Source organism: Pteropus vampyrus, unplaced genomic scaffold, assembly GCF_000151845.1.
Source record: "Pteropus vampyrus isolate Shadow unplaced genomic scaffold, Pvam_2.0 Scaffold380, whole genome shotgun sequence".
Lineage (NCBI taxonomy): Eukaryota > Metazoa > Chordata > Mammalia > Chiroptera > Pteropodidae > Pteropus > Pteropus vampyrus.
The window spans coordinates 153600-165475 of NW_011889161.1; the positions used below are offsets into that span (position 1 = coordinate 153600).

At 49.6% G+C, this 11876-nt stretch overlaps 1 protein-coding gene across 1 annotated transcript in view; it reads left to right on the forward strand.

Annotated features, from left to right (window-relative positions):
• Positions 1–11876, forward strand: part of HSF2BP (heat shock transcription factor 2 binding protein) — a 127479-nt gene that overhangs the window by 28632 nt on the left and 86971 nt on the right. The window contains exon 5 of the mRNA XM_023523174.1: positions 3168–3285. Coding sequence (XP_023378942.1) covers positions 3168–3285 — 118 coding nt within the window. The remainder of the gene's footprint in view (positions 1–3167; positions 3286–11876) is intronic.

Genomic DNA, 11876 nt, shown 5'->3' on the forward strand with positions numbered 1-11876 from the left:
CGCTACCGTGAGAGGAGCTGCTGGGCCACTTCCCGCTGTGGCCATCAGCGGAAGGTGAGGCTTCATCTTCTCCGTGTACTCACCAATACTTCTCTGTTCCTTTTTGATGATCGCTGTCCAGGTCGGTGTGAAGTGATAGCCGGCTGTGGTTTTGATTCGCGTTTGCCTGACGGTTCGTGATGTTGAGCATTTTCCTGTGCTTATTGTCATTTATGTATCTTCTTTGGAGAGATGTCTATTCAAGTCCTTTGCTCATTTTAAAATTAAGCGATTCGTCTTACTATTGAGTTTTAAGAGTTCCTTGTGTATTCTAGATACCAGTCTTTATCAGATTTTCGATTTGCAAAAACTTCCTCTCGTTCTGTCGCTTTTCTTTTTACTTTCTTGAGAGTATCCTTTGAAACACAAAAGTTTAAAATTTTGATGATATCTAGTATATTTTTTCTTCAGTTGCTTGTATTTTTGGTGTCATATCTAAGGAAGCATAACCGTCCAAGGTTACGAAGATTTCCTCCCATGTTTTCTCCTACGAGTTTTACAGGTTTAGCCCTTACATTTAGGCCTTTGATCCATTCTGAGTTACTTTTCGTATTTGGTGTGAGGTGTAGGGGTCCAGCTGTTTTTTTTGCATGTAAATATCTGGTTGTTCCGGCATTATTTGTTGAAAAGATTATTCTCTTATCTTTTCTCTGTTCAGTTGTCTTAACACCCTTGTTGAAAATCAGTTGATCATAAATGTGAGGGTCTGTTTCTAGAATCTGAGTTCTGCCACTGATCTGTGCGTCTGTCATTATGCTAGTACCCTACTACTATTTCTGTTGAAAATGAAACAAAATGATTACAATGAAAACAAAAATATCAGACATAATACTTCACAACTCTATATCTTTATTAGCATACATAATTGACAGCAGAGTCTCATTGCTTAAATTACATAATTACTGTGATAACTTATAAGAAAAATGAATTTAGAAAAAATAACTACATTGTAACAGAAAATAAACAAGTAATCCTTTATAGTCCTGGAGTTGACTCATAAGTGTCCCAGACAGATAAAAACATACTGGAGTTACCTGCGTAGGAATTTGTCCACCTTTATTTTATTTCATGGTTTATTCTTTAGTTACTGATATTCACTGAAATATAAAATTGGCATTTGCTATTATAATTCCAGATACGTGGTATGGGACTTCATTCACCAGTAAATTTGTTGGGCATTACTGCCTGCTATGATCATAATAATTTTTGGTCTGTAACTTTTTCTTCAGTGACGTGTTAGTGATGTTCCTGATGTCTATCGCTGTGTGACTGAGCACCCCACACTTGATGTCCTTAAACGGTAGCAGTCACTTATCTTGATTACGAATCCGCAGTTTGCCCCAGTTGGCAGGGGTGGTTTGCTGCTGCCCTGCCATATCTGAGCCCTCAACTGGGGTGTGTCACATCGCCGAGGGACCGGGACTCACATGGCCCAGCGGGGCCCTTTCTCCCTCTTCTCGTGTGGCCTCAGGGCTTCTGCACCGTTTGCTCTTTCTGTGGCCTCTATGTCACACAGCCTCAGGGTGGTCAGAGTTCTTGTCTGGCTTCAGCTCCTAGATCAAGTGGAAGGAGACCAAAGTGGAAGCCGTCGGCTGCTTCCTAGCTTGCCTGGTACGTCATGCGGTGTCCGTTCTGCTGCTTTCTGCTAGTCAAACGTGTCACAGGGCGGGGACACCCCAGGGTCTGCATCAGAGGCATGGTTCCTTGGGAGGTCACCTCTGGAAACTAGCCACCAAAGTTCATAGCTTCCTTGGGGGTCCCAATATGTGCTTGACTGTAGTTATGTGAAGAATGTTTTCCCCTGAAAAACTACCTCAAAATGGCTTTTATGAGTTAATGATGCCAAATGCGTTAAGCTTTGATTCTCCTCCAAAAATTGCTTTAGGAAAACTAGAGTGTGTCATATGCTAGAAAATAAAGTCATTGGGTTCAAATTCATTGAGCAAAGAAACTAAGTTTGTGCCAGCGAAGTAAAGTCGAAGCCACTGTGAATTACGTACCAAACAGCACAGCACCAATTTATGAGGCAGAACATGCTGGAAAGAGCAGCGGAAATGGGAACAAGTCTGTTAGGTTCTGGAGACTTTCATGCGCCCCACTTGGTCCTTCTCAGCCCAGGTAAACAAACATAGAAGCGTCCGCGGTCTGACCCTATAGAGTCGATCTGGCAGCACGGCGACGTTTTGTTCTGCCGTCAGCTGACAGCTATGGAAGAGCAAGTAAGCCGTAGAGTTCATCCTCCGTTCTTGATGCTTCTGAGCACAATAAAAGTGGAAGAAAACGTCCTTAAACTAGTAAAGGTGTCTGCCGGATTCAGCCATCAGACTTGACAGCGTGTACTTGACACGCTTCCGTCCAGTCAGGACGAGGGGCTGCTGCCCTGCTCCTCGTCCCCCGTCGCCACTTGGAGTCATGCTTTGTCATTAGACCTAGCTCAGACAAGCTTATGACGTGCACTGATGTGTTGTCACAGGCGGCGGGGTCTGTTGAGAGCCAGCATGCTGCCGCGGCGTCCGCGGGGAGCTATGTAACTGCTCGCTCTGGCCTCCATGCTGGTTCTGCAGGGCGCCGGGCACAAGGAGACATCATACTCGCTGGCCCACAACGGGATGGGCAATTTAGAAAGCAGGCTTTTTTCAGAGTGAGTTTTCCTATTCTTTTTGACCTCATGCTTTCAGTTGGGCCTGGTGGGTCCAAGTCATTAGGGTTTCACTTCCAGAATTGAAAGGGGGTTTTCACGTCCTTGGTCTCAGAGGAAGGTATCGGCCCCCTGTCTGTTTGGACCCGGACCGCCCACGGCTGTGACTCCAGTGTTTGGGAGTGTGGTGTCCACGCGCTGCCCTGTGGCTGGCTGCAGATACCTTTCGATCCCTGCGCCCTGTCGCCCTGCCAAGGTGTCTGCCGAGCACAGAAGACACCGCCCACCGTCAGAGTGGCTGCTGTGGTTGTCGGCTCCTCCCCCTGCGCCGTCAGCTCTGTGGATAACACTGTATTTTTTCGCCTTGCTGACCATTCATTGTTTTCGTTAGGTCTGTTAGAAAAGCAGCAACGGGTACTCTGTCTTGGACAGACTTTTCTAAACCCTTTAGCTCCAGAGGTTTTGATGTTGCCTTGTCTCTCTGTTGCAGATGTCGCTGCCATAGCCTGTGGCCGTGAGTTCTTGGTTAACTCAAGCCGGGTGCTTTTGGACACCATGCTGCAGCTGCTGGGGGACCTGAAGCCTGGACAGTGCACCAAGCTCAAAGTGTACGCTGGACGACAGTAAAACGCTGCCGCTCGCTTGCAGAGTCGGACCCGGCTGCCCGGGCGGCTTTTTCAAGTGAATGCAGTTAATTGGGCAAAAGTTATAACAAAAATAGAAGGAACAAATTTCTTGGGGAATTAAGGGACTCACTATCTCTTCACTACTGTTTCAGTAAAATAATATAAACAAAAGGAATGTCCTCACCTGGGGGGAATCAGTGACTCCCACGTGCTGTCATGTGACACTTCAGGGCGGTATTAATTACCTCCCAATGAACCTAAGTCCTTGTTACGGCAGCACCCCACTTCCAGGGACCGAAATCTGTCCATTCACTATTGTGTCACGACTCACCACTCACATGGTAGCTGAAACAGCACCTGCTTCACCGGTCTGTCGGCCGAGAGTGCAGTGGGCTTGACGGGCTCTCTGGAGAGTCTCACGTGGACCATCCCAGGTGTCGTTTGGGGCGGGCTCGTCTCTAGAGGCCCTGGGTGAGAGGTAGCTTCCAGGTGCGGTCAGGTTGCTGGCACCGGCCAGGTCCTTGTGTTTGTGGGATCGAGGTCCCTGTTTCCCTGCTGGCTGTCGGTGGGAACCACTTTCAGCTTCCGGGGCTGACTGAGTTCCTCGTCACATACCCACTTTACCTTCATGCCCAATAGCTCACAGAACCCTTCTTAGGCTTGGGACTCTCAGACCCCCTGCTGCGACCAGCCAGAGAAAAGTGCTTTCGCTGGGCTCGGGTGTGGCTGGGCGGCGCTGGGCGGATTCCCGTGATTGACTCAGAATCAGCTGGTTAGCAAGCCTAGTTTCATCTGCAGAGTCCCTCTGCCATGTGACTTAGTGGGCGCGCGACTGTGTCCAGTCCCGGGGAGTAGGGCAGGAAATCGGGGGGCCACTGTCGTCGTCCGTGTGGCCCACCATTGGTTTCCAGTGTCCGCTTCTTGGAGCATTTTTCGTAGTGGCCTCTAAGGCCTCTAAGGCCTTCGTGAGATACTCCAGCGTCTGTCATCTTGGCCTTGGTCGTCTCGGGTGTCTTTTCCCGTGTCCGTTGGTGAGTCTCCTCTTTCTTCGCATGCCGGGTCGTTCTGGCTCGCATCCCCGGGCGTTGCAGTGTTACGTGTGAGGCCCCTGGGCCTTGTCCGCACGCCGACGCTCTGTCAGAGCAGTCGGCCTGGTCGGGTGGGGGTCGAAAGTTCTGAGCAGCCTTCCCTGCATTGCAGTTTCAACGTCAGTTCCATTTTCAGAGAGCTCTCGCGGTGCGACTGGGTCTGCCCCTCACGTGCCACCGTGGCCACCGTGTCTCGGGTGGCAGCTGACGTTTTGCCTCTGGGAGTCTCGGGTGTGCAGTTTATGACCAGATCAACGACTGTGTAGTCGATGAGGCCAGGAGTTTATAACAACCTTGTGGGGTCATTTTTCGGAGCTTTTAACTCTCCACTGTGTCCTTGGTACTTGTTGGTCCCCCAGGGCTCCCCTTTTCAGTCCTTGCCCTGGAATGCTGAGGTTTCAGTGTTTGCGGGGGCCAGCCAACCCCTCCTCCAGCAGCTCCTGTCTTTGTGTCCTGCCGAGCTCTTGTCCTTGGTCTGAAGATGGGTGGAGAACCACCCTCGGGGAGACTTGCATACTCTGCGTACTCTCTCGGCGGAGGCCACCGCGCCCACTCATGGCCACCGCACCCACGGCCACTGCACCCACGTGCAGACCTAGCCGCGAACCCCTGGCAGTGTCAGCTTGCGCGGGCTGAAGCGGGTCTTCTCCCTCTGTGACCTTTGGCCGCCGGCGGCCGGCACGCGTGCCGTTGTGCACTTTCTTCCCCTGGAACCAGGACGTTTCTTGCGTTTCCTCGTGGCCTCTCCAGACCTTAACTGTAACTCGCCCCTTTCCTCGGGATCCTTTTCCCGCCGCCTCCACCATCAAAGGCTGCTCATTTCAGCATTGTGCTGCCTCAGACCCGGAGGTGGGAATTTTTAAGAGACTTCATGTTTTTTTGGAGCACTTTTGGTTTCACGAAAAGCCGAGAGGAAGACGCAGAGATCGCCCACAGGTGCACAGCCTCCCGTTACCACCATCACCTGGCAGAATGGGGCATTTTCCTTAAACCAGGGATGAACGTCCACTGCCACGTCCTAATCACCCAAAGACCGCAGTTTACGTACGGGGTCGCGCTTGGTGCTGTGCGTTCCCCGGGCGTGCGTGGACAAATGTGTTACGACGTCTGTCTGTCATCAACACCATGCAGAGTATTGTCCCTCCCTTAAACATCCTCTTTGTGCTTCCTGGTCCTCTCTCCCCTGTCCTTGGCCACCACTGGCCTTTTCACTGTCTCCATAGTTCTGCCTTTTCCAGAACGTCCTAGAGTTGGAAGCCTTCTCCGCGGGGCTTCGTGCGCTTAGCAACGTGCTCTTAAGGCTCCACATGTTTTCATGGTTTGGTAGCGCATTTCTTTTTATCATTGAATGACATTCCATTGTCTGGATGTAACAGTCAACCCGTTCACCCACCGAAGGGCGTGTTGGCCGCTTCCAGGTTGGGGGTCGTGAATGAAGCTGCCCGTGAACACCGCATGCAGGTGCTTCCCGCGGACAGGAGTTTTCATCCCCTTCGGCGAACACCAGCGAGCATGACTGCCGGGTCATGTGGGTCACGTGTCAGAGTCCGTTTGGTCCTGTAAGAAACCTCTAGCCTGTCTTCCAGAGGGCTGCGCCGTGCTGCGGTCCCTCAGCAGTGACGAGAGAGAGTCGTGCGGCTCCACGTCCTCGCCAGCATTTGGCGGTGGTAGCGCTTCCGGTCGGGGCCGTTCCAGTAGGCCGTGATGGCGTCTCTTTCATTTTCATTTCCTCATGACGTGATGTGGAGCATCTTTTCATGTGCCTGTTTGTTAACTGTACATCTTCTTTGATGAGGTGTCTGTTAAGGTCTCTGGTCCATTTTTTAATTGTTTTTCTTGGTTGCTTATTGTCGAGTTCTAAGTTCTTTGTGGATTTTGGATACGGCTCTTTATCGTATATGTCATTTGCACATATTTTCTCAGTCTGTGGCTTATCTTCTTTCAACGTTGTCTTTTGCAGCAGAGAAGTTTTAAGTTTTAATGAAGTCCAGCTTATGAAGATTTTTTTTCTTTGGTGGGTCACGTCTTTGGTGTTGTATCTAAAGAGGCATCGTCACACCCACGGTCATCTAGGTTTTCTCCTGTTATCTTCCGGGGGTTTTATAGTTTTGCATTTTACATTTAGGTCTGTGATCCATTTTAAGTTAATTTCCGTGAAGGGTGTAAGGGCTGTGTCTGGGTTTATTTTTTTGCACGTGGTTTGTGTGCTCGCACCATCCGCTAGAGACCATCTCTGCTCCTCTGTGGCCTTTGCTCCTTCCTCAGAGATCCATCACTGCATTTCTGGGTCTGCTGTTCTGTGGAGCTGTTGGTCTGCTCTTTGCCAGCACCGCGCTGTCTCGACGGCGGTAGCTTTGGAGTAAGTCTTGAAGTCGGCAGATTCAGTTCTCCAGCTTTGGTCTTGTCCAGTGTCATGTTGGCTATGCCGGGTCGTCCACCTCTCCGTATAAATTTTAGAATCATTTTGTCAGTATCCATAAAATGACTTACTGGCATTTTGATTGGGATTGCACTGAATCTATAGATCAAATTAGGAGGAATTGACATCTTAACGATATTGAGTCTTCTGTCCGTGAACGTGGAATCAGCTCTCCATTTATTTAGTTCTTTGATCTTGTTCATCAGAATCTTGTAGTTTTCCTCAAATGTCTTATGTGTTTTGTTAGATTTATATATAAGTATCTCATTTTCTGGATGCTAACGTAAGTAGTATTGTGTTTATAATTTCAAATTCCACTTGCGTATTAACCCCGCATCCTGCAACCTTGGTGTAATCTTACTGGTTCTAGGAAGATTTTTTTTTTTTTTTTTTATTCAAGTGCTCAGTAAATGCTGCTAAATGAGCGAATGAGATGCAGATATTCATTTTCAGGGTCGTGGTCATACCTTGTATGTTGAACTCACACCGAGTGTTACTGTGCATTTGCATGGCCTGACACCTTCACAGGAGTGGCTTAATCCAGTCAAAAGAAATCTTCAAATGCGATTGGGTTTCTAAATTGTTTCCGATCAAAACGTTAGCAATCCTGGGCAGCAGGAAAGTTACCGTTAAGGACGTTGTGACGTAGCTCTAGGATGTTGATTAACAGTTGAATATTTTAAAGAGGAAAGTACTTTTGGAGGACAAATCTTAAACAATGTTCAAATTCCTTCGTTTAGAGTTGTCAGCATTTCCAGATATTAACAAAGGTCGACCAAGCTTCTAAATGTTTATCTGTAACACTCGGGGTCTGGGAACTCATGCCTGTTATTTTGCAGGCAGTAGAGCTTTCAGCCACAAAATGTTTAACGTCCACTGAATTGGTCCAGTACTGAGTTATAAATTGGTAGCTGGTGCTGTAACTATAATCTTAATTCTTCCGAAAGGCGTTTTTAGCGTTTCAGTCTTATCTATTTAGTTTGATCATTCTATGTACATTAAAAAAAAAACAACAAAAACCCAAATCTGCATTCGACTCTTTCAGTAAGAAAAAGGCAAATACACATGTGGACAAGAGAGTTAATTAGGCTGTTCACAAAAGATCAAGTAGTTCACTGGCAAACTTCCTAATTGTGGGAAGGGTTCTCCACCTCGATTGTGATGCAAATTATAGCCATAATGAGGTACCTTTCATTCCAGCTCACTGAAAAAAAAAACAGAGCATGACAGTTCTGAGTTTTGGAGAGGCCGTGAGGCCAGGCAGAGCTTGCACCTGCCCACTCTTCTGGTGGGAGGGGGAGGGAGCCAGGTGGGCAGTATCTCTTGAGGTTGAATGTGCTCATTCCTGGGACAGGTGATGCACTTCCACGTGTGTACTCTGGAGAAAGTTTTACCACAATCGCCGGGACACTTGAACAGAAACGTGATAGCAGCCGTGTTGGTAATAGTACACACTGGGAAATTACCTACTGGAGAAGAGATTGTGCTCAGTTAATACTCTGCGACACAGCAGTGAAAACGCCTCACCGTGGGGTGGAAGGTGACAGTCAGTGTGTTGCCGCTGATACAGACACGTCAGGTTCGGTGCAGATCTTGTAAACGTTTGTGGGAATACTGGGTCTCACCTCCTGGAAGTGAGTGTCCAGATGGAGTCCACAAAGGGCCTTCACTCTGGCGATGAGGTTTTCTTTCTTAAGCAGAGTGGTGAGCATGAGTTGTTCTTTGCGTCCCGTGTGTCTTCAGTGTTACACAGTCGATGAAGATTAACCAGTAGACATTTGATTAGGGTTACATAGGGCGGAGACCACAGGGTCTTAGGTTCTGACTCGGGCGGGGCCATGACAGGAATCCAAGGCCTGCGTGTTAAGTAGTTAATTACAGCTCTGCTCCTTAGAGTGGGTGGGCCTCTGGCTGCAAGCTTCTGTCTGCCCTCTGGTCTGAAAAGTCTGCCAGCTGCTCCTCTCACGTGACATGCCATGCGTAGTCTTCTGTGAGGATTTCATTGCTCCTGGTTCCTGAGAATGACTCGTAACGGCTACTTTAGATTTCAGCTCGTTTCGGGTGATGCATCTGCCGTTTCTGTTCCTGGTGTGTGGGGGGACTTCACAATCATGCTTGTTATTCTTTTTATTGCTGGTTTGTTTTGAAGTACTGGGTGTGTTTATTCTTCGTTGTCATTTCTTTTAAGGCAAAGAGTAAGGGAGTTGAGTTGCATCTCCTTTGTTTGTACTGACTCAGACCGTCAGCAGGGCTTTCTGGCTTCTCACCTGGAGAAGCCGTTTGGCCCCAGGCTGGGGTGTCTCAGTGAAGGGAACGTCCTTTTATGGAAGGGGAGATGCTTGTGCTGCTTTTGTAGTGTTTCAGACTCTCCAGGACCTTTATTTTCACCTTGTTTTCATTCCTTTTATGATCGATGTCAGATGTCTCTCAAATTCTCAGACTGCAGAGCCTGGGAAGTTGTCCTTTTGGAGCCCACTGATCCATTTGTAATGGACCTTCTGCCTTGGTCCATGGTCAGAAGCAGGATCTGTCCACTTTTCGGTCATTGGTAGGGAGTGTCCGGCTCCAGAACTTCTGGAGTTTGGAAGTGACGTTTGCTTCCAGTATGTCAGCACGAGAAGAGCGAAACGAACGGGCAGCCTCTCTTGACTTGATGTTATTACTTATAAAACACTTTTGGTTGGAGTAGAAATGCTGGGAGTAGCATAGGAAATTCATTCGGGTCTATCGATAGCTGAGTCCTCGCGGGACGGCGGACATGTAGCCTGGCGATGACTTGGGGTCCACGTGGCAACATGGTCATTGCAATGACATTTGTTCCATCTTAGCTTCTTAATAAGGGCTGATTTTGACCAAATATGAAAATTTAAAGGTGTTTGTCGATTGTGAGTCATCTTTGACACCTTAAAATTAAAGGCAGTCCTTGGAGAATTTCAACTGGACCCATTTTCTGGAATTTGCCCCATATTACAGTTACCACCCAGATGCTAGCTTTGTCTTTTAAGATCTGGAGAAGATTGGCTTTGCTTATTTTCATGCTCTAAAGCAGAGGTGGGCGGACTTTCTGAGAAAGGCCAGACAGGGCGTCTCCCAGGCTCTGTGGGCTGTGTCCCCTGCTGCGGTGACTCGGTCCTGCTGGTGGAGCGTGAGCACAGCATCGACAGGCAGTAGGGCCCCACGGTCAATGTTGGTGACCTCAGGTAGGAACTTTTCCCTTTTGGGGGTACTGGATTAGAAACCTCAGAACATTCTCGTTAAGTGCTGAATTTTCTTAACATATATGATCTTCAAATAATCCTTAATAACTCAACAGGTTACTGTTGAGATATTCTGGATGTGTGTAAAAAGTGTCAGGAAAACGTGAACGGGTTTGCAGTTGTGGCTCACGTTGTGGCTGTTGAGGCTGAGCATCATGACGAGAACTGGGCACTGCTCCCAAGGAGCTGGTGCTGGTGTCGGTGCTGGTGTCGGTGCCGGCGTCGGTGTCCGCGTAGACTTCGCAATGCTCCCGGAAGCCAGAGGGCCTTCTCTGCGGGCCCGCGGGGCTGCGGCTCAGCCCCAGGAGTCAGTCGCTTTTCCTGTTCACACGGAGAGGTCACTGGGGCCCCGGGCGGCACTAGCCCCGTGGCTGTAACGAGGAACAAGCATGGAGCTTGCTTTTTTCAGTGCGGTTTAGTGGGGAGGCCAGCTGTTTTAACAGGGCGTGGTGAGCGTGCACCACCGTCCGCTCAGGCGGCCCCCGTGTGTGGGCCGATCGCTGCTGCTGCTGCTCTTCATCCTGCCGCGCGCGGGCTTCCCTGTGTCCCGGGTGGCACTGTTACTCTCCCATCTTTATTTAAAATGTTGACATATTGTCTACGACAGGATTTTCGCAGTAGTTTTGATTTTTACACATTTTGCATTGCAATCTGTTTAAAAATCTTGGTTACTGAGCATTTTGGCACCACTTAGCCTTGCGCCCCAAACAAATTCCTTCCCTGCTCACCCCAGGTGGCTCTGCAGGTTAAATGGAGGCTCGGTCGTGTGCTGATGCAGCCGAAGACATGCTGCGGACTCTGCACCCCCGTCACTCCCTGGGGAGAGCTGATGCCCATCCTCGCAGGAAGCTCGCTCTCCCTGGCTCCCCCTCTCTGGCCAACATCCGGGCCTATGCTAGCTCCGGGCTGTGCCGGCCCCCACTGTCCCCAGGGCTCCCAGGCAAGTGCAGAGCCACGCGGCCCGCTGGGTCCGGCATGCTCCCCTGCGGCCCTGGTGCTGGTGCTGGTGTCGGCCTCGGCCTCGGCCTCGCCGCGCCGCCTCCTGCCCAGCTCGCCGAGGTCGCTGCCCTTTCTCTGGCTCCGCTCTCTGCCGTTTCTCCTCTTCCCGTGTCGCCTGCCCTGGAGCTTACAGTCTGACTGTCGTGGTTTCTGGTGTTCTGTGTTCTTAGCCGGTTCCCTTTGAAGCGTCTGGTCATTATAACACTCGGCAGGTCCTTGATCGTGTTTGTAATTTCTTTTTGAATTCTTTATACCTAGTAAACAGCTCCACTGCTATTGTGCCATTGATACTTGGTTTCTTTTGTTCTGGCTTTCGTTGGCTCTTTGTGCTGTTTCTTACGATGGTGTTTTTCGTGGGTTTTGCGGTTTTCGCCATGAGCGCGCATTCGTGAGCACTGTGTTTGGGAGGCTTCTCTGGATACTGGGTCGAGGGGCCTGTCCTTTGAGAGACAGTTTTGTTTGCTTTGGCCAGGCAGCCGGCGGCGCTCCTGTCCCTGGTCTGCTCTGTGTGTCCCAGGTCCTGGCTCGTGGGTTTTCGGGCTGTAAGAAGTTAGACACTTATGCCAGCCTTGAAAGCTCACTTTTCTTGGCTGTCCGCAGGAGTCGGACCCAAGTCCGTCTCGTGTGGGTCTGCGGCCTTTCCTTCTGTCTGTGCGCACGAAGCCACTGACACTTGAGCTCTGTGCTTCTGGAACCCGTCCTCTCCCCGGCTCGCGCTCTCACTCAGTGCCTGACCAGCCATGTTTCCCCTTCCTTTCTGGAAAGCTCGTCTGTTCTTTTAAGGGTCTGCAAAATATTCGCGTAGCCTTT